This window comes from Oryctolagus cuniculus, chromosome 1, assembly GCF_964237555.1.
Source record: "Oryctolagus cuniculus chromosome 1, mOryCun1.1, whole genome shotgun sequence".
NCBI classification, from domain to species: domain Eukaryota; kingdom Metazoa; phylum Chordata; class Mammalia; order Lagomorpha; family Leporidae; genus Oryctolagus; species Oryctolagus cuniculus.
This window is the reverse complement of record NC_091432.1, coordinates 51,725,515-51,748,731: the sequence shown is the minus strand read 5'-3', so window position 1 is coordinate 51,748,731 and position 23,217 is coordinate 51,725,515. Positions and strand designations below refer to the sequence as shown.

The window sequence follows — 23,217 nt, the reverse complement described above, 5'->3', positions numbered from 1 at the left end:
CAGCCCCTATAATAAAAATTCCAAACAGAGGGGTTATCGCTGTGGCACAGGGGGGTTAAGCTGCCTTTTTGGGACACCGGCATTCCATATCAGAGTGTAGGTTTGAGTTCTGGCTACTCTGCTTCTGATTCAACTCCCTGCTATTGTGATTAGGAAGGCAGTGAATGATGGTCCAAGTATTTGGGCTCCTGTCACCCAGATGGGAGACATAGATGGAGTTCTGGCTTCTAGCTTCAGCCTGGACCAGCCCTGGCCATTACAGACATTTAGGAAGCGAACCAGCAAAAGGAAAATCTCTGTCCCTCCGTCTGTCTGTCTCTCTCTGGCATTCTTCCTTTCAAATAAACCTTAAAAAAAAAAAAAAAAAAAAGGCAACAAAACTTCTGATAAGAGAGAAGAAATTCACAACTCAAAATAAATTAGATATTTCTAAGTTGTAACTAAAAGTAAAACCATCTGAGAAAATTCAGAATTCAATGGTAAAATTTCAAATTACAGTAATTTACCTAATTTATCTGATAACAGGAATCAAAAGTCTTGTTATGTGACTTTTTTCTATAACTGATTCCTTCAGCTTTTTTTTACTTTTATTTATTTATTTAATTTTTTAAAAATTTATTTGAGAGGCAGAGAGAGAGAGAGAGAGAGAGAGAAATGTCTTCCATACGCTGGTTCACTCCCCAGACTACTGCAATGGCCGTAGCTGCATTGATCCGAAATCTGAAGCTAGGAACCAGGAGCTTCTTCCGGGTCTCCCATAAGGGTACAGGAGCCCAAGGGCTTGGGCCATCTTCTACTGTTTTCCCAGGCCATAGCAGAGAGCTGGATTGGAAGTAGAGCAGCTGGGACTTGAACCAGCGCCCATATGGGATGCCAGCACTGTAGGCTGCAGCTTTTACCCACTATGCCACAGTGCCGGCCCCTCCTTCATCTTTAAGAGCTAAAATTATTTGAAAGAAATACTAGCCCTACTACATAATAGTATACATGATTTTACTTTCAGTAATTATAATAAATTTCAATTAAAATATGTAGAGTTTTTTTGTTACTATTTTATTTCATTAATTTTTTATGAAGATACATGATGAAGTCAAAGTCTTTGTTCTTCTAAGTTCAAGACAGACATAAAGGTCCCTCCTAACCATAAGATAAGGTTTCACCTCATCCCAGTTAGAATGGTTTTCATACAGAATTCAACAAACAACAAATGCTGGCAAGGATGTGGAGAAAAGGTACCCTAATCCACTGTTGGTGGGAATGTAAACTGGTACAACCACTGTGGAAGATAGTATAGAGATACCTCAGACATCTGAATATAGACCTGCCAGATGACCCAGCCATCCCACTCCTGGGTATTTACCCAAGGGAAATGAAATCAGCAAATGAAAGAGTTATCTGTACCCCCACGTTTACTGCAGCTCAATTCACAGTAACTACGATATGGACCTGACCCAACCCAAATGTCCATCAACTGAAGACTACAAAAAGAAATCATAGGAAATGTACACCATGGAATACTACACAGAGGTAAAAAAAAACAAAACAACAACAACAACAAAAACCACGAAATCCGGTCATTTGAAAAAAATGGATGAAACTAAAAAGCATATTTATTGAAACAAGCCAGTCCCAAAAGGACAAATATCGTATGTTCTCTCTGACCTGTGGTAACTAATAGCATCTAAAAGGAAGTGAAATTGACACTTTGAGGAGCAATTACTTTGAACAGCCCTTGTCTCAACTATTAAGAAACCGTTTTCTGGGCTGGCGTCATGGCTCAATTGGTTAATCCTCCGCCTATGGCGCCGGCACCCCGGGTTCTGTCTTGGTTAGGGCGCCAGATTCTGTCCCAGTTGCTCCTCTTGCAGTTCAGCTCTCTGCTGTGGCCCGGGAAGGCAGTGGGGGATGCCCCAAGTGCTTGGGTCCCTGCGCCCGCATGGGAGACTGGGAGGAAGCACCCGGCTCCTGGCTTCGGAACCAACGGAAGGAAGACCTTTCTCTCTGTCTCTCTCTCTCTCACTGTCTAACTCTGTCAAAAAAAATAGATTTTAGTAAAAAATAAGAATGGGAATAGGAGATGGAGGAGGAAGAGAGGTAGGAGAGTGGGTGGGAGGGCAGGTACAGTGGGAAGAATCACCATGTTCCTAAACTTGTAATTATGAAATATATGAAGTTTGTATTCCTTAAATAAAAGTTTTCTGGGGGGAAAAAAGATAAAGTGGTTCCATACAGCTGAGTTCTCTGGAATTTAAATATTAAATGACTAGAATTAAAAAAATTTTTTTCAGAGCATTTCAAAATTAAGGTAATCAGAATTACATACCACAGGAATAACATTTGCTGCCATATCTGGAAATCGAACAGAACAGGAGTGCAATGTTCGTACAAGGAGCTGTCTGTATTTGTCAGTATCTTCATGTTCAGACACATTGTTTGTTTTAATCACTTCCTTCTTCAAGACAATAACCAGCTACAGAACAAAGTAAAAGTAAGTGAAAATTAGATCATGTTTTGTCTAAGAGCTTCTACAATGCTGTCAATGTTTTACCTCTTCAACATTCCTAGAAGAGACAAGGTCCAGTGCTAACTGCAAAGTTTTCTTGCGTACTTCTAAGTCTGGCGTGCTCAACACTCTTAGAATATCCATTACCAGATCCTGAAAAAGAACAAAAAACCTGAGAATTAGCACCAATATTTCTGATCATAAGAAGGCAATCCTAACTGCAGAATGTGAATTCTGTCCATCTTGCTGCCTTAATCCTTTGATCAATAATAAAATTACAAGAACTATGTATCTTGAGCCTCCTCATGTAATACAATATGAAATAATATCATATATGGTTAATTCAAACTGAAATTGTTTATTTTGACTCTACTAAGCTCTAGAGCCAACTTAGAGTTCATAGGAAATTTAGAAGTCTGAGGAACAATGACATCACAAAAAGGTGTCTGGATGTGTCTGGGTAGACACAGCTCTGGTCGTTGTGGCCATGTGAGGAGTGAAAGAGCGGATGGAAGACTTCTCTCTTTCTCTTTGCCTCCGTCTCTCTGTAACTCTGCCTTTCAAATAAAAAAATAGATTTTTTTTTTTTTTTAAATAAAGAGACTGAGGGACTGGTATTGTGGCACAGTAGGTTAAGCTGCTGCTTGTGTCACTGGCATCTCCTATTGGAATGGTGGTTTGAGTTCTAGCTACTCTGCTTCCGATTCAGCTCTCTGCTAATGTGTCTAGGAAGGCAGTGGAGGTTGGCCCAAGTACTTGGGTTCCTGTCACCCACATGGGAGACCTGGATGGGGTTCCAGTTCTTGGCTTCAGCCTGGCTTTGCCTTGGCTGTTGTGGTCATTAGCAGAGTGAACCAATCGATGGGAGATCTCTCTCCTTCCTTCTCTGTCACTTTGCCTTTTAAATAAACAAATAAATAATAAAACAAAACAAAAACAAAATTCAGAGACTGAAAGGACAGAACAGCCTGAACAATGGCTATAAATTGGACAAATGAAACAAAAAGACCATTTTTGGAACAATCAGGAAAATCTGAATCTAGACTTTATTAGATAATATTAAAAAATTATTAACAGTGTTATCATGTGTGATATTACCCGCTATGATACAGCGCTGGCTCCTATATTCACATTTCTAAACTGTGCCATAATGTTCTTCCTAGCAATCTTTTTTTTTTTTTAGTTTAGTTTATTTATTTGAAAGGAAGAATTAGAGAGGTAGGTAGGTAGGTAGAGAGAGAGAGAGGGAAAGAGGAAGAGGGAGAGAGAGAGACAGAGAGAGAGGTCTTCCATCTGCTGGTTCACTCCCCAAAATGGCCACAACAGCTAGAGCTGAGCTGATCTGAAGCCAGGAGCCAGGAGCTTCTTCTGGGTTTCCCACAAGAATGGAGGGGCCCATGGACTTGGGCTATTCTCCACTGCTTTCCCATGTGTATTAGCAGGGAGGTAGATTGAAGTGGAGCAGTGGGGACTCAAGCCAGTGACCACAAGGGATGCTGGTGGTACAGGCCATGGCTTTAACCTGCTGCACCACAGGTCCCTCTTTATTGATCCAAGATCAGCATTGTACTTAGCAGTCATGGCCTTTATTTTTATTTATCAATATACCTATTTAATACATTCTCAATGAATTGGTATAATTATTCTCTAAGAAATATAAATTATATTCAAGTTAAAATGAATGGACCCACTATTGCTAAGAATACCTGGAACACTACAAATTTAAAAGATAGACTATTATTTTACTTTAGAAATAAATATATGTGTGTATGTTGTTCATACACATTTTTTTAAAAAATTTATTTATTTATTTGAAAGACAGAATGACAGAGAGAGGGAACAAGAGACACAGAGATCTTCCATCTGCTGGTTCACTCCCCAAACAGCTGCAATGGCCTGGGCTTATTCAGGTTGAAGCCAGGATCCCAGAACTTCACCCAGGTCTCCCACATGGGTGGGCACTTGGGCCATCTTCCATCGCTTTCCAAGGTGCATTAGTAGGAAACTAGATCAGAAGAAGAGTAGCTGGATCTTGAACCAAGGCTCTGATGTGGGATGCCAGCATCACAGGCAGCAGCTTAAACTACTGTGCCATAACACTGCCCACTGCCCTCCTTCTCTACCTTTTTACCTTTTTTTTTTTTTTTTTTTTTTTTTTTTTTAAGAGAGAGAAGGACAGACAGACAGGAACAGCACTCCCATTCTGGTTCACTCCTCAAATGGTCATAATGGCTGGAGGTAGGCCTGACCAAAGCCAGAATTCCTGCTTCCTCCCAGAGCTCGTATTAGCAGAAATTGGAATCAAAAGCCAGAAGCAGAACTTAAACTCAGGCACTCTCATGTGGGCTGCAGGTATCTTAAACCAGCTTCTCAACCTATAGGTCAGACACCCACTCTTAAAAAATGTTTATTATGGCAAAGATGATATCCCAAAAGGTTATAGGAATTACGGAATTATACTTAGCTAATCAAAATTTGAACTGCCTAGTCTTCAAGCATTTAGGTTAACAAAATGCTAACACTTAGAAACGATGTAAATTGGGGCCAGCATTGTGGCATAGTGGTACTAGCATCCCATTCAGATGCCAGTTCTTGTTCGGGCTGCTCCATTTCTAGTCTAGCTCCCTGCTAATGGCCAGGGAAAAGCAGTGCAAGATGGCCTAAGTGTTTGGGACCCTGCCACCCATATGGGAGACCCAGATGAAGCTCCTGGCTTCTAGTTTCAGCCTGTTTCAGCCCTAGTAGTGGCGGGTATCTGAAGACCGAACCAGCGGATGGAAGATCTCTCTCTTGGTCTCTCTCTGTAACCTTTCAAATAAATAAATAATAAAAATTGCTTAAGAAAAACCAGAGGAAGACCTTTCTCTCTGTCTCTCTCTCTCACTGTCCACTCTGCCTGTCAAAAAAAAAAAAAAAAAAAGAAAAACCAGAAATGATCCAAATTTAAAAAAACATTTTATTTAGGATTTCTCTTAGACAACGCTTACCTGGAGTACTCGTTCATGAGCAGGATGTTCTTTTAATTCTACCAGTCGATCCAGAACTATGAGCTTTACATTGTTGTCACTCTCCTTAATAATTAAGTCAATGTAACACTGAGCGGCAGCCTATAGAGAAAAAGTACACTTTATAAGAAGTCATTCATTTGCTGTAAATGTAGATACTGAAAATAAGGAAAAATGAGTCAAAATGTATACATCTTCCTTGTACTAGAGTTCATGAATTCTGCTCAAAAGAATGTATCTCTGTATTCCCTACATTTTAAAAGATCTTATTTTTCAAGCCTATGACAGATTAGAAGCACTAGAAAAGAGCTACTAAAGCCAGAAATAGTCAAAAATTAAGGGCTGAAACTAAGGAATAAGACAGGAAAGAGCAGATATGGAATCTCAAAATATGTAACTATTAAGCATATTTTAGTTTAGGGACAAGGTTTAACACTTATGCATCACAGTGTAGAAAAAAGAGACTATAAAGATGATCCTGTGTCATTAAAATATCTTAGCATATATTTAGAACATTTATTAAGCCAAAAAATGTTCTAAGTATTTTAGAATCAGAAAGTTTAAAAAGCAAAGGACAAAGGAACAAATCTGAAAGAGCACTCAATAGCCAAATAATTTGATCAACAAAGTAGGCAATAACAATGTTGGATTATGCTCCAAAAGATAAAATATCCACATTGATATGATATGATAATGAAAGAAAGGAAAGGAAGTAAGGGAGAGAAGAGAAAGGACATCACCCGAGAATTTCAATTATTAAGTACAGAATGAGGGAAACAGAAAATCACCATAAGAATTCCATAGTATCTCTCTCAGTCTCTCCCTCTCTCTAATTCTGCCTTTCAAATAAATAAAATAAATCTTAAAAAAAAAAAAAGAAAGAATATCAGGGTAATAATAGGTGTCACAAAGAAAATCTACTGATGGATGCCAATATCACACAGCTTCTGTGTTATTCTTCCCCAAAACACATAAACCTCAAACTAAGTATGAGAAAACATCAGACAAATCCAAACTGAAGGATCTTTTATAAATGAATTAATCAGTATTCTTCAAATGTATCAAGGTTACAAAAAATAAGAAAAGTATGGGGAACTATCACAGATTAGACTAAGATATGACAAATGCAATATGAAATCCTGGACTGGATCCTAAAACAGAAAAAGGATGTCCATTAAGTGGAAATCTGGTGAAAGTCTATAGTTTAGTTGACAATACTGTTATGATGCTAATTTCTTTTTAATTTACTTTTTTATATTTTATTTATTTGAAAGGCATAGTGACAGAGACAGAAAGAGAGAGAGAGAGAGAATCTTCCATCTACTGGTTCACTCTCCAAATGGCCTCAACAGCTGGCAATGGGCCAGGCTAAAGCTAGAAGCCAGGAACCAGGAGCTTAAATCCATGTCTCCCATATGGTTATGGTCCAAACACTTAGGCCGTCTTCCTTTGCTTTTCCCAGGCCATAAGCAAGGAGCTGGACTGAAGTGGAGGAGCTGGGATTTGTACCAGTGCCCATATGGGATGCTGGCTTCACAAGTAGTAGCTTTACTTGCTATGTCACAATGCCAGTTCCAAGTGAGCAATCCTGAAATATTTTTTTTAAGATTTTATTATTTTTCATTTATTTGAAGGACAAAGTTACAGATAGAGGTAGAGAGACAGAGAGAGAGGTCTTCCATCCACTGGTTCACTCCCCAAATGGCTGCAATGGTGGGAACAGAGCCAATTTGAAGCTAGGAATCAGGAGCTTCTTCCACGTCTCCCAGGTGGGTGCAGGGGCCCAAGGATTTGAGAGCCATCTTCCACTGCTTTCCTAGGCAATCAGCAGGGAGCTGGATTGGAAGTGCAGCAGCTGGGACTTGAATTGGCGACCATATGGGAGGCTAACCCTGTAGGCTGGGGCTTTAACCCACTGCACCACAGTGCTGGCCCCCTAAAATATCATTGTTCAGAAACCTGAAATGTCATTCTCTGTCAATTCTTCTCCCCATATATGAAGGTACCTCTAAAAGTTCATGGAAAATGGAATCAAACATGTTTGTTTTGGTGCAAAAATGTTTTTTGAAATTCATACATTTGATAAATCCTCAAAAAGTTCATGGAAATTCATATTATGAAAAAATTATGCATGTTTTTGCACCAAAAGAAAATTATCTTTTAATTCCATTTTTCTTTTTTTTAAATTTTTTTTTTTTGACAGGCAGAGTGGACAGTGAGAGAGAGACAGAGAGAAAGGTCTTCCTTTGCCGTTGGTTCACCCTCCAATGGCCGCCGCGGCCAGCGCGCTGCGGCCGGCGTACCGCGCTGATCCGATGGCAGGAGCCAGGCACTTATCCTGGTCTCCCATGGGGTGCAGGGCCCAAGGACTTGGGCCATCCTCCACTGCACTCCCTGGCCACAGCAGAGAGCTGGAGTGGAAGAGGGGCAACCGGGACAGAATCCAGAGCCCCAACCGGGACTAGAACCCGGTGTGCCGGCGCCGCAAGGTGGAGGATTAGCCTAGTGAGCCGCAGCGCCGGCCCTAATTCCATTTTTCTATGAACTTTTTTTTTTTTTTTAACTTGAGAAGCAACGAAACAGACACAGAGACAGAAAGTTCCCATCTTCCAGCTTACTCCTCCAAATGCCCACAAGTGGCCCTCGGCTAGTGCCAAAGCCAGGAGCCAGGAACTCAATCGAGGGTCTCAGATGTGTGGCAAGAATCCAATCACTGAACCATCACTGCTACTTCCTAGGGTCCACATTAGCAGGAAGGCTATAGAGACAAGAGCACAGGTGTACCTTAGGCACTTAGGTACCATTGATATGAGATGTGGACATATTAACCAGTATTTTAACCACTAGGCCAAATATCTGCACCTTCATGAACTATTTAAATCTCTTACATAAGTGCAAGAAAGCAGGCAGAAAGAAAAGAAGGAGGGTTGACTATAGAAGAAAGCAAATAATTTTATGAAATTTGTAGTTGTTCTTTTTATGCCATGTAAGAACAAGTGAATTGCAATGCCATTAAATCACAAATGATAAAACAGCACCTCTATCATCTCATGTGCCCCCAAAGAAACACGCAGTACCTTGATGGCAGTTGGTGCACTAGAGAGTGTTACCAATGTCCCAGCAGCTTCATATTTTACAGCAGGGCTAGATGACTGTAGTAAGTTATAGATGCAGCGAATGAAACGGGCCCTTTCTGAAGGATTAGCATGACAGACCTGGAAAAGAAAACATTGATGTTTCAATACTTGCTTTCAAAATGTCAACTGAAAGCAGGGACACTTGCTTTCAAACGTAAATTTTTATGGATATCGCTTTATGGGGTGCTAATATTCTTAATTTGAAAGCTAAGAGAACAATTTTTCCTTTTATATATTTTTAGTTATCTGAAAGACGGGGGGGGGGGGGGGGGAGGTTGGGGAAGGAGAAACACAAGCACTTCCATCTGCTGGTTCACTTCCTAAATACCTGCAACAGTCAGAGCTGGGCCAGGGGAAGTTAGAAGCCAAGAACTCAATCCAAGTTTCCCATGTGAATGGCAGTGACCCAAGCACTTGTGCCAACTACTGCTGCTTCTGAGGGTGCACATTAGCAGGAAGCTGGATCAGAAGCAGAGTACCCAGGATTTGAACAATGCACTGACAAGAGATGCAGGTGTCCCAAGCAGCAACTGTTCCACCCTGCCAAATACCTGGCCCAGAACAATTTTACACAGACTTATTAACATGTTAACCAACATAGGATGAGACACTGTAACATAACACTGGTAATTTAAAAAAGAAATATTTTATTTCAAATAACTGTCATAGTTACTCATTGATCTATTCACTCGATTGTAATTTACATTTTACTACTTCACAAAAGGTTTTCAGACAGCTTCTAATAAGATACGCATACTAAACACAAGAGAGAATGTAAAGTAACAAAAGGACACATTAACCAAGTAAACTAACATTGGTACTCTGATGGGATATTAAATTTGGTCCTAAATTTTTATTTCGGATGCTATGTCAAGAAGGAAAACACAATGGTTGCTATAAATCTGAATAGCTGATAAAGGGAGAATAATATTATTATATAATATTATATTATTAATATTATTAAATAATATTATTTAGAATAATATTCTAAAATTCTTTGTTATTATCAACATGGTTTATAGCATGTTCACCAGGAATAGAAGAAACTGAAGAAAGCACTTTCTTGCTCATCCTAAGAAGCAACTTCTCATCTGTTAAGTTTTATCATAAGATTGCAGCAATTCAGTCACCTCTTAAGGCTCCATTTCTCATTCCCTTGCTATTTCTACTACGTCTGTACTTCCTTCCTTTCTGGAAGTGTTAGAACCCCTCAGAATCATGTATGAGGGTTGGAATCAACCTCTGCCAAACTCCTGTAATGCTTGCATTTTGACCTACTCCATGAATCACAAATGTTCTTAAAAGCATCTAAACGGTGAAGCCTTGCTATAAGTTTTTCAACTTACTGTACCCAGATCCATTAGACGAATCACTACATATGAAAGCTATAGCTTTATGAAATATATTTCTCAAACACAATAACTTGAAAGTTTGCATTATTCTTTGACCCACGGGCTGCAGAAAGGATGTGTATTATAAAACAGTAGGCATGAAAACAATATTAATTTGAGTATCACCATGAGAGCTCTTTGGTGATCAGTGCATTTTGAAAGGATCTTTCTTTCTGAGCAGAAGGCCTCAATGATGGACTTACAATGTGCTGTCATTCAGGCTTTGTTGTTCCCTTTACAGAGTAGGGTAGACAGCACAATTCTTAGGGGCTCTAGAATTTTGACAATGGTGAATGAACACTGGCTTCAGCTATCATCAGCTATATTAGCTCTTAGTTCAGCCTGTCCTTTCAAGCCAGACACTGACTTCTCCTCTCTAGCTATATATGAAAAGTCCTACTTGGTATCTTCTTCCAGTATAAGGTTATCTTGTCTTCATTTAAAATCTGTTCTGTTAGCTAGACATTCTGGCTAACTTGCTTCAGATTCTATCAGCATTTGCTGCTTCACCTTATTCTTTTATGCTAGCATTTTTATGACAGCTTCTTTGAACCTCATGAACCAACCTTTGCTTGCTTTAGATTTTTCTCCTGAAAAAAAAATTTTTTTTCTTCTGTCCTTTTCATCTCTCTAACAGCCTCCACAAAGTAGAAGAGAATTAGAGCCTTGCTCTGGCTTTGGCTTTGGCTTAAGGAAATGCAGGGGAAGATTCAATCTATATCCAGACCACTAAAACCTTCTCCATATCAGCAAGAAGGCTATTTTGCTGCTTACTATTTGTGCTCACCCAGGCAGCACTTCAAAATTCCTTCACAAGCTTTTCCTTTCCATTCACACTTTGGCTGTTTGGTGCCAAGAGGCCTAGCCTTCAACTTACCTTGGCTTTGGGCATTTCTTCTTCACTAAGCTTAATCATTTTTAGCTTTTGATTCAAAGTGAGAGACATGTGACCCTTCCTTTCAGATGAGCACTCAGAGGGTACAGTAGGGTTATTAATTGGCCTAATTTCAATATTTTTGTACCTCAGGGAATGGGCAGCCAGAAGAGAGGGAGATATAGGGATACAGCCAATTAGGAGAGCAGTTGGTACACACACATTTATCAATTTAGTTCACAGTCTGCTATGTGCATGGACTGTGGCACCCCAAAATAATACAGTTGTAACATTGAACATCACTGACAAGATCATAACAGATATAATAATAAGAATGAAAAAGTTTGATAGAATAAGAGATTTACCAAAATACGACACAAAGTGAGTACATGCTGTTGGAAAAACTATACCAATAGACTTCTTGACCAAGGTGGCCACAAAAATTTAATTTGGGGCCAGTATTGTGGTACAGTGGGTAAAACCACCACCTGCAATGCCAGTATCTAATATGAATGCAGATTCAAGTCTTGGCTGCTGCACTTCTGATCCAGCTCCCTGCTGCAGTCCCTGGGAAAGCAGAGTAGGATGGCCCAAGTACTTGGGCCCCTGCATCTACATGGGAGACCCAGAAGAAGCTCTGGGGTCCTGGCCTTAGACCAGCCTTGCTCCAGCATTACTCCTGGCCATCTAGGGAGTAAACCAGTGGATAGAAGATGGATCTCTCTGTCTCTCCCTCTCTCTCTGTAACTCTGCCTTTCCAATAAATAAATCTTTTTTAAAAAAAACCCACTTTAATTTGTACAATTAAATCTCTGGAAAGCACAATAAAGCAAAGCACATGAAAACAACGTATGCCTATATTCACAATTTTTCTGTTTTTTTTTTTTTTTAAACCAGGAGACATAAAAAATACTTAAGCCTTTTCTGGTTTGTTTTTAAGAGTTCCAAAGCAGTCTGCTGTACACTGAAAAAAAAAAAATCTCGAATTTCATTCTTAAATTCAAATTCATAATTTACTCATACGATGATTTCTTTATAGCTTTATTGGCTCAAGTCATTATTTTTTTTTTTTTTTGAGATTCATTTATGTCTTTGAAAGGCCAAGTTAGAGGGAGACAGATGGCCAATGGCTGCAGTGGCCAGGGCAGGGCCAGGCTGAAGCCAGGAGCCAGGAGCTTCTACCATGTCTCCCATTTGGATGCAGGGGCCTAAGCACTTGGACCATCTTCTGCCACTTTTCCAAGCATATTATCAGGAAGTTAGATTGGAAGTGGATCAGCCAGGAATTGAACTGGTGCCTATATCGGATACCAGCATCGCAGGAATGGCTTAAACTGCTATGCCACAATGCTGGCCCCTCAAGCCATGAATTTTTAAAGAATTCCTTATGGAGGCTTAGAGAGGATGGAAGCAAATAGCTGGAAATTACAACAAATCAAAGAGGGGAAAAAAAGCCTTCAAAAGGTCATGTTATAAAATATTTCTACTATTAAAACTATTATCCTAACAATTAGGTCATTTCCCAGAAAGAGACTATTTAATCTTAAACTGTTGCATTTATTTACACAACACACACTATCATTCTTACCTTATAAATTAGTTCAACAATAACCAACTGCAGAATGTCTCCAAATGTTTGAACTTGATCAATACAAGTACTTAGGTAATCCAAAGCTCGATCCTAAAAAAGTAAGAATATATTATCATATTCCACCTTTTAATACATAATACAACTAAAGGTAAAACAAGGAAATTAGGGCAAGAAGAAATCAAGAATGAAGCTAACAGATAAAATGTATGACATAAAGTCAAATACATATTTCATAGGTGGGCCATAAATCTGTGGACTAAAGTTTCTAGTAGCTAAATCAGAAAGATAAATTCTATGTATTACATGATTCAGAGTATCCATAAATTAGAACAAACCTTCTTCAGAATTTAGTTCTTACTAATATCTACAAGAAAAATTTTCTGTGGGTCCTCATATATCAGAGATTGTGATATGCAGAACAGTGACCTCAGTACTCAGTAACATCTTTCCAGTAAAAGTATCAATGTTACTGAACTATTTCTTTTTTTTTTAACTTTTATTTAATGAATGTAAATTTCCAAAGTACGACTTATGGATTACAATGGCTTCCCCCCCATACCGTCCCTCCCACCCACAACCCTCCCCTTTCCCACTCCCTCTCCCCTTCCATTCACATCAAGATTCATTTTCGATTATCTTAATATACAGAAGATCAGCTTAGTATACATTAAGTAAGGATTTCAACGGTTTGCTCCCACACAGAAACTCTTTTTCTTTTTTTTAAGATTTATTTATTTTACTTGAAGGAGTTACACAGAGAAAGAAGGAGAGGCAGAGAGAAAGAGAGGGGTCTTCCATCTGCTGGCTCACTCCCTAAATGGCCACAACAGCTAGAGCTGTGCTGATCCGAAGCCAGGAGCTAGGAGCCTCTTCCAGGTCTCCCACGTGGGTGCAGAAGCCCAAGGACTTGGGCCACTGCCTTCCCAGGCCACAGCAGAGAACTGGATCGGAAGTGGAGCAGCCGGGACTCAAACCGCCCATACGGGATGCCAGCACTGCGGCGGCAGCTTTATCCTCTACACCACAGCACCGGCCCCTAAACTATTTCTAATTATTATCCCTTACTATAGGGTTTATAGCATGGTATCAAAAGCACAGTTCAGTGAAACAAATTCTACAAGAGGACACAGCACTGTGGCCCATATAATTAAAACAGTAACAAAAATGGGGCTAGTGTTTGGCCTAGTGGTTAAGACCAAGGCATTGGAGTGACTGAGTTCAACAATTCTTGGCTCTGGTTCCTGACTCTACCTCCCTATTAATGTAGACCAAGGGAGGCAGAGTTGACGGCTCAAGTGGCTGGATTCCTGCCATTCACAGGGGAGACCTGGCATTGACTTTCTGGCTCTCACTTTTGCTGTTGCAGGCATCTGGGGAATAAATCAGTAGATGAGAACTCTGCCTGCCTGCCTCTCAAGTACATAAACATAAAATTAAAAAAAGAAAGAAAGAAAACAACAAGTATTGGTGAGGAAGTAGAAAAACCGGAGGTCGGTGCCATGGCTCAATAGGCTAATCCTCCGCCTGCGGCGCTGGCACACGGGGTTCTAGTCCTGGTTGGGGCGCTGGATTCTGTCCTGGTTGTCCCTCTTCCAGGCCAGCTCTCTGCTGTGGCCCGGGAGTGCAGTGGAGGATGGCCCAAGTGCTTGGGCTTGCACCCCATGGGAGACCAGGAGAAGCACCTGGCTCCTGGCTTCGGACCAGAGCAGTACGCTGGCCGCAGCGGCCATTGGAAAGTGAACCAACGGTAAAGGAAGACCTTTCTCTTTGTCTCTCTCTCTCTATCTCTCTCTCACTGTCCACTCTGCCTGTCCAAAAAAAAAAAAAAAAAAAATCAAAAATTGAACTGCATATGAACCAGCAACCCACTTCTGAATATATATTCAAAAGAATTTAAAAGATCTTAAAGAGATATTTTGTACACCCATGCTCATAGCAGCTTTGCACACAACAGTAAATGATAGAAGCAATCCAAGTGTCCAATGATGAATAAATAACGTGGAATATATTTAAAACAGAATCCTATTTGGCCTTCAGAAGGAAGAACATTCTGACACATGGAAAAATACAGGTGAATCTTGAAGACATTAAAGTGAAATATTACCAATCAAAAAGGACAAATACTGTATCATTCCACATATATGAAGTACTTAGAATAGTCAAAATCATAGAGGCAGAAAGTAGAATGGTGGTGGCTGTCAGGGGTTGGGTGGAGAAAAACAGGGAATTATTATTGAGTGGGTATAGAGTTTCAGTTTTGCAAGATACAAAAAGTTACGAAAATGTGTGGTAATATATGTGTATAATGAATGCATTAATACTGAACTGTATACTTGAAAATGGTTAAAATAGTAAAGCTTATGTACATTATACTATAATAAAAAATTAGAGACAAAATGACAGTATCCAGATTTCAGAGGAATGAATAAGTCCCTATTTTCCAGTCTGCATATTTGTCACATTTTAATAATACTAGAAAGCAAAAATGTTCACATCAAATGCCACCAAAGGTGTGCAGCCATTGCTTTCCAAAAGAAGACTCATACATTTTAATCACCATCAGAGCTGGATGTAGAGGTTGGCATAAGCTTACAAAATTTAAAAAAATTAAAGAAGACAGGCATCCATATATAGAAGGCCATTCTATTTCTACAGACATGTAGAAAGGTAGACTCTATAAAAAACTACTATTTTTCTCTACTACACAATTTTAGATCTATACCAGCATAAGGAAAAACAGGCAAAGCATTAAAGTGAGTGCCACAAAACAAGCTGTAAGAAAAATCTTAAATTAGCTGTTTAGAAACACTTCCTTGATATTTATTTAAAAAAATACATGGGGGCCAGTGCTGTGGCATAGCGGGTAAAGCCGCCACCTGCAGTGCTGGCCGGCATCCCATATGGGCGCTGGTTCAAGTCCTGGCTCCTCCACTTTCGATCCAGCTCTCTGCTATGGCCTGGGAAAGCAGTAGAAAATGGCCCAAGTCCTTGGGCCCCTGCAGCTGTGTGAGAGATCCGGAAGAAGCTCCTGGCTCTTGGTTTTGGATCGTTGCAGCTCCGGCTGTCGTGGCCATCTGGGGAGTGAACCAGTGGATAGAAGACATCTCTCTCTCTCTCTCTCTCTCTCTCTCTGCCTCTCTGCCTCTCTGCCTCTCTGTAACTCTGTCTTTCAGATAAATAAATAAATCTTTAAAAAATACATGTACGGTACAGAAGTATTATTTTGGGGAAGAGCTAAGAAAAAATATATTTATACTCATACAAATTAAATCCAAAAAATCAAAATACTCAAATCACACATACTACAAATAAAATTAAGAACTAAAAACATGAGACCTATGTGTAATTTCTTTTTTTTAAAGATGTATTTATTATTATGTATTTGAAAGGCAGAGAGGTCTTCCATTTGCTGGTTCACTCCCCAGATGGCCACAATGGCCAGAACTGCATCAATCCAAAGCCAGGAGCCAGGAGCTTCTTCTGGGTCTCCCATGTTGGTGCAGGGGCCCAAGGACTTGGGCCACCTTCTACTTTCTAATTCTCATTTAAATATATCATGAAGGTATTTTATAAAAAGTACTTCACCTGATCTGCATGAATTAGCATCATAAATGCATTCCTTTTGCAACTTGCATCCTTCTCATTCACCAGAAAATCATGTATCAGTTCAGGAGCATCAGGTATAAGATGTTCAAAATTTCTTTAAATAAAAAAGATAATATATTTTAATAAAAACCTACTTTGTTATTTTAGTAACTCTCTGATAATACCAAAATTAAACTGACTCAAACTTTATAACACTTGATTCTTTTGCTTTTTGAAACTTTAAATCAATTAGAAATGGAAAAAGGCAAAATATCAGTTACATCTTCATCAATTAAGCAATCAAATTATACATTTTCTAGTTTAATACAGAAAAAACTTACTGAACATGCCATCTATTAATTTATCTAATATTTTTGTATACTTTATAATACAATGCTACCACCTTACCTTAATGAAGGAAAGATCCTTCATTAAACATTATCTGAGAAAAAAATATAGTTCTTTGAATTTTACTAGTTGTACATTATTTATAAACATTAGTTTACATATTTCCTAACCACTCACCTCTTACTTTGTAAATTTAAAATTATTTCTAATAACACAGAATTATTACCAGCTTAATAAAATATATCATCTAGCCTTGACAATTATTTCATGGCCAGTTTTATTTCACATATACCCCTGCCCATTTTCCTTTCTATACTATTTTGAAGCAAATATCAGATAACTATTTCTTCTATAAATATGTCAGTATGCTTCTCTAAGGGAAAAGATTCTTTATTTTAAAAAATAATCATAATTTATCATATCCCTAACAAAAGTTCCTTAATATAAGCATATAGTTCCTGCTCAAATTTCCAGTGTCTTATACATAAATGTCATAATTTTCATGTTATACATTATCATCTGATTGGTAACAAAGTACTCAACAACATAACTATCTAGAATGCCACCTTCCTTAACAGACTAAATCTAATAGTAAGAAAACTGTGAAATTATATTTCAGGGACCGGTGCTGTGGCATAGAAGGTTAAGCCTCTGCCAGCAGTGCTGGCATCGGGCACTGGCTTATGTCCTGGCTGCTCTGCTTCTCATCCAGCTACCTGCTAATGTGCCTGGGATAGCAGTGGAGGATGGCCCAAGTGCTTGGGTCCCTGAATCCACATGGGATAACCAGATGGGGCTCCTTACCCCTGGCTTCTACCTGGCCCAGTTCAGGACATTGCAGCCATCTGGGGAGTGAACCAGAGGATGGAAGACCTCTCTCTCTGTCTTTCTCTCTCTGTAACTCTGCTTTTCAAATAAATAAAATAAATCTTAAAAAGTTTTTAAAAATAAAAAATTTCAGTCAACTAGTACATACAAAGATGTTTATAGAATGAACTGACATCAGTGTTTGCAAAAACCACGTATCCAAGCATGTTTTTGTAAAATGTTTCAAATTATTTATTTATTTTATTTGATATGCAGAGTTCAGAGACAGGCAGGGAGACAGACATCCCCATCCATTGTTTCATTCCCCAAGTGGCTGTAACAGTGTGAGCCAGGTTAAAGCTGGGAGCTGGGAACTCAACCAGGTCTCCCACGTGGGTAGGGACTCTACTTGAGCCATCATGTATCACTTCCCAGGATGTGTATTAGCAGGAAGCTGGAATTGGGAGTACAGCGGGACATATGCACTCTGATATGAGATGTAAGTGTCCCACGCTAACTGCTATGCCAAATACTTGTCCCTGTGAATTGTTTTTAAAGTCTTAAATCTTCAGCTTTCTACAATTGAGTCAGTTGAGAACTGTAGCCCTTCTCAATGAAAAACTTTTCTCACCAGACTCTAACGGGTAAAAAGGTAAGCCTTATATTCCATAAAAAGAGAATTTTAAAATAACATAAAAATGTAAAGACTATAGAAGCTAATCAAATAAATTAATTAAATGGATTGGAATAATACAGGCAATGTCATAAACTGGAAATGTAAACTATTTAAAGAAAGCTACTGTCATACAATTTAAGCAGATTTCTTTCATGCAAAAACCAGGGCCTAGTGTTATCAGATCTTTTTTAAGGCTGACAAGTTAATGACTAGGAAAAAATACTGTGCTGGTCAACAAAACACATTTACAAGCTACATACAGTCTGCAAGCAACCACTTTCAGAACCTCTAGTCTAAAAGAGAAAATATTCTTCAAAGAACTAAGCTGCCGCCGCCGCGGCTCACTAGGCTAATCCTCTGCCTGTGGCGCCAGCACACCAGATTCTAGTCCCGGTCGGGGCGCCAGATTCTGTCCCGGTTGCCCCTCTTCCAGGCCAACTCTCTGCTGTGGCCTGGGAGTGCAGTGGAGGATGGCCCAAGTGCTTGGGCCCTGCACCCCATGGGAGACCAGGATAAGTACCTGGCTCCTGCCATCGGATCAGCGCGGTGCGCCGGCCGTGGCGGCCAATGGAGGGTAAACCAACGGCAAAAGGAAGACCTTTCTCTCTGTCTCTCTCTCACTGTCCACTCTGCCTGCCAAAAAACAAAAACAAACAAACAAACAAAACAAAAAAACTAAGGTAAAGGAATATCTTTATCTACCTATAGATAGTATAGATGGCCAAAACAGCATTTCTTCTGACATAGCTGTGTCGATGCTCCAAACAAGCACGGATAGCCGGCATCAAAGGTTCTAGCAGTTCTGCTTCTTTCAATTTGCAAAGAAAACGAAGAGTAGATCCTCGAATAAATTCATTAGGATGCTGAAGATCCTGATAAAAGAATTCAAATACGAAATACTGACTTTCAGTGTTTTATAAAAATGAATTTTTACATAAAAAACTTTCTAGTGGAAAAAAACAAGGAAATCTGAGGGAAAAAAACTCGAAATTAAACAGTTTTAATAAGATTCCTGCTCATTAAAGCAGTTTTCACCTATGTTATCAATGTCTTACTATATACTACATATGTCACTGTTTTTATTAATAACACATAAAATGCATTAAAATATCTGGAAAAAATACAAACTTTTAACAATTTTTTAAAAATCTATATAAAGTGAACCAATTTCATATATTTCACATATAAGATTTAGGAGCATAGTGCTACCTTTCACTCTACCCTCCCTCCTGTCCACGCTCCCACTCACCTTCCTCCTGCCTTTCTTACTCTTTCTTTCCGTGTTTACAATGACATACTTTCAGTACAATAAAAACTTTTTACAGTACCATTTTACAAATTAAATTCAAATATCTACAACTAACATCTCATCAAAGTTTTAATTTTAAAATTCAAATCAAAGCCCTTTGCACCAACTTTACAATTAGATAAAAATCAAAGCAGTATTCAGAAATAATTATGGCTGGTTTACCTTTCTGTATGCATCACACACAAGAATCATTTCATGTAAAAGTCTTCCATCTGGAGTTGTTTTAGGAACAATTTCCCAAAATACCAGAAGTAATTTTTTGATGGTGTGATCCTGAAGAGGTAGCACAAAACGAATGATGGTCATCAGAAGTCCAGGAAGCTTCTCACCATTCAGAATCATAATGATTACTTTCTTCAAAGCTTCAGTCTTTGACTTCACATCTCCTTTTTCTGATTGAAAAATTTAAAATGAACACAATTACTTCAAAAGTCTTCAGATAATTTTAAGAACAATTAACTAAACATAATACCCTGATATATTATTGGCAATGGTAATAAAGATACATACCCAAGTGACAAAGCTTCTCCACCTGGCTCCACAACAAGCAAGTTGTATGTCTTTGTGCAAGTCATTTATCTCTGAATCTCAGATTCTTTACATATACTATGAAGGCAATGAATTTGATTTCTGGTCCCTAACCAGTTGAGTTAATGCAGAGTTCATAAATCTACAGGTATACCACATAGCCAACCATGTTTTATACACATGCGGAGCTATTTTTCAAAACATGAATACATCTGTGAATAGCTACAACAACTATTATGGTAGAGGGCAGACATCAATCTTTTCTTTAATATTAGGAGGAGAGTTCTCAGACTGAAAAAGGGTTAGGAACTACAGGAGTAGATTAATTCCAAAATCCCATCATATTTTCAGGGTTTGGAGTTTTAGAATCTTTCCCAAGATATCAACTGAAAACTGGAAGAGGGGCCGGCGCCATGGCGCAGTAGGTTAATCCTCTGCCTGCAGTGCCGGCATCCCATATGGGTGCCGGTTCTAGTCCCAGCTGCTCCATTTCCAGTCCAGCTCTCTGCTATGGCCTGGGAAAGCAGTAGAAGATAGCCCAAGTGCTTGGGCCCCTGTACCCACGTGGTAGACTGGGAAGAAGCGCCTGGCTCCTGGCTTCGGATTGGCACAGCTCCGGCCATGCAACCATGTGGGGAGTGAACCAACGGAAGGAAGACCTTTCTCTCCCTCTTACTGTCTGTAACTCTACCTCTCAAATAAAATAAAATAAAATAATATAAAATCTTAAAAAAAGGAAAGAAACTGGAAGAAAATTTAAATGTTCAAGATTAGTTATAGCCACTGTTGAGAATTTAAGGATGACACATTTAAGAAAAAATGAAAGTTTATTGCTTGCTTAGCCTGAACATTATGCACTATAAAGTATTTTATGGGGGCTGGTGCTGTGACGCAGTCAGTTGAGCCTCTGCCTGCAGTGCCAGCATCCCATACAGGCATTAGTTTGAGGTCTGGCTGCTCCACTTCCAATCCAGCTCCCTGCTAATGCACCTGGGAAAGCAGTGGAAGATGACCCAAGTGCTTGAGCCCCTGCACCCACATGAGAGACCTAGAAAACTCCTGGCTCCTGGCACAGCCCCAGCCACTGCAGACATTTAGGGAGTGAACCAGTGGATGGAAGATCTCTCTCTCTCCTTCTCTCTCTGAATTTTTACCTTCCAGGTAAAAAAAAATTAAAAAAAAAAAAAAAGTATCTTGGGGCTGGTGCTGTGGTATAGTGGGCAAAGCCTTCTCCTGCAGTGCCAAAATCCATATGGCACCAGTTCTAGTCTCAGCTGCTCCTTTTCTGATCCAGCTCTCTGCTATGGCTTGGGAAAGCAGTAGGTGACGGCCCAAGTGTTTGTGCCCCTATACTTAAGTGGGAGACCCAGAAGAGGGTCTCCAGGCTCCTGGCTCCTGGCTCTGGATTGGCTCAGGCCCTTGTGGCCATCTGGAGAGTGAAACAGCAGATGAAAGACCTTTCTAAGGGGCCGGCGCTGTGGTGCAGCACTTTAAAGCCCTGGCCTGAAGCGACGGCATCCCATATGAGCGCTGGTTCAAGTCCCGGCTGCTCCTCTTCCCATCCAGCTCTCTGCTGTGGCCTGGGAAAGCAGTAGAAGATGGCCCAGGTCCTTGGGCCCCTGCACCCGTGTGGGAGACCTGGAAGAAGCACCTGGCTTCTGGCTTTGGATCAGCGCAGCTCTGGCCGTTGCGGCCATCTGGGGAGTGAACCATCGGATGGAAGTCCTCTCTCTCTCTGCCTCTCCTTTCTCTGTGTAACTCTTATTTTCAAATAAATAAGCTCTGCTCAGAGTTCCAGCTTCCTGCTAAATGGGCACCCTGAGAGACATGGGAGACTCAGACTGAGTTCTAGGATCCCAGCTTCGGCTAGGGAGTGAACCAGAAAGAGAAATCTGTCTGCTTCTCAAATAACTAAAAAAAAAAAAAAAAAAGGAATATTGTTCTTGTTTCCTTCTTGGCAAAAATGCTTTAAAAATAAAAAGTTTAACTTTTTAGGGAAAAACACATTGATTCCAATGTTGAATTTTTTGGTTTTATAAGCTAAGTAATTGGAAGTTAAGCGCAGAAAGGAATTAAGACATTCTAATACACATTCTTAACCTGTTACCTCTAAAGAATTATCAGCTACATTTAAGTGTAATACATGGAACTACACAATTAAGTCTAAGAAGTATCTGATAACTCAGTGACTGCATTTCTTTAGCTTTAGTAAGCATAACTGAAATGTTGTCTTATTTCCAAAAACCAATACTGCAAGTCAAAAGACAATACGTTTTCATCAGAAAAAAAGAATTTAGATAAAACTAAAGCATTCATAATTATAAAGAACCATGCAATGTAAAAATGTAAATATTAATTTCATTCTCAAAATATTATAAGCATTTACCTAGATCATTTTTTAAGCTAATTTCAGATGGTGGTTCTGAATCCATTGGCACGTTAATTAACGTATAGCACACGTTCTCAGCAGCCGTCATGGTTTCCAGTTAATAATCAACCCCAGACAGAAGACTTAAGAATAAACAGATGCCAGAAAATCTAGAAAAATAAATACAGGGACATCATTACAAGTTTAAAAACAAAATCTCACAAACCAGTAAACTACTGTGTTCTTTACTGCTAAAGTCCATTGCATTTGGCTTATGAGTTTTCAAGTACTAAATGGGAAGGACCCATCTATATTGTGTTCACATAAAAACAAATTCTAACCCAAAAAACCCACCCTTGTCAGCCCCGGACTAAGGTATAGCACGTCTGATTCCCCTATTCCTCTCGCTGTCTAGAGTTTGAGAATGTTGTACAGCAGAATTCAGGGTCAAAAACAGTGACAGTCCCCCAGCCCACCCTCAGCGTTACAAAACAGTGATTTTTAATAGAATATACACTCAGAACTGCTCAAATTAAGAAATGTTATGTGACTACTCTGCCAAAACTTTAAAGCGGTTTATCGGGGGCACAAGTCGATGCTGACGGCGTCTGGGGGGTCCCTCAATCGGTGCGCTGCACCCCCACCTCACCCACCCACTTCCCTCTCCCACGCCTCCAGCAAAGCAGGCCCCACCTCAGAGGGTGAGCTCGGAGTCTTGGGAGGCAGAAGACCCCCGATCGGTAACGCGAGCTGAGACGGGGCGTCCGGCCCAGAGCTTCGCGGCCCCCAGCCCCCACCCCGACCCGTTCCCCTTTGCCAGGCCCGAAGCGAGCGGCCTAGTAGCTGCTGCTCGCATCTTTCAGCTAGAGAGCCAGTTCCTCCGACTCTCCCCGGCTCACCAAGCCTCCGCGGTTGGGGGGCTCGAGGTCCGCTACCTGGCTCCGAGGGGCAGCGGCTGGGGTCACCGCGGGACCGTCTATTTGGACTCCAACCCACGGCGGCGGCGGCGGCTCCTCCGAGTCCTTGGCTGACGTGGAAGGGGGTGGGGTGGGGACCGAAGCAGCAGCCACCTAGCACCTACGGCGAGTCGGAGAG

At 40.1% G+C, this 23,217-nt stretch overlaps 1 protein-coding gene across 2 annotated transcripts in view; it reads right to left on the bottom strand.

Annotated features, from left to right (window-relative positions):
• Positions 1–23,217, bottom strand: part of COPB1 (COPI coat complex subunit beta 1) — a 49,823-nt gene extending 26,606 nt beyond the window's left edge. The window contains exons 1-10 of one of the 2 annotated variants that reach the window (XM_008266482.4): positions 23,058–23,217; positions 22,141–22,292; positions 19,389–19,618; positions 18,620–18,789; positions 16,087–16,201; positions 12,499–12,591; positions 8,586–8,723; positions 5,491–5,610; positions 2,549–2,656; positions 2,324–2,470 (exon numbers count right to left, since the gene is read on the bottom strand). In XM_008266482.4, coding sequence (XP_008264704.1) covers positions 2,324–2,470; positions 2,549–2,656; positions 5,491–5,610; positions 8,586–8,723; positions 12,499–12,591; positions 16,087–16,201; positions 18,620–18,789; positions 19,389–19,618; positions 22,141–22,231 — 1,212 coding nt within the window. In that variant the 5' untranslated portion in view covers positions 22,232–22,292; positions 23,058–23,217. Of the gene's footprint in view, positions 1–2,323; positions 2,471–2,548; positions 2,657–5,490; positions 5,611–8,585; positions 8,724–12,498; positions 12,592–16,086; positions 16,202–18,619; positions 18,790–19,388; positions 19,619–22,140; positions 22,293–23,021 lie in introns of both variants that reach the window. The other variant, XM_002708825.5, reaches the window with a different exon arrangement.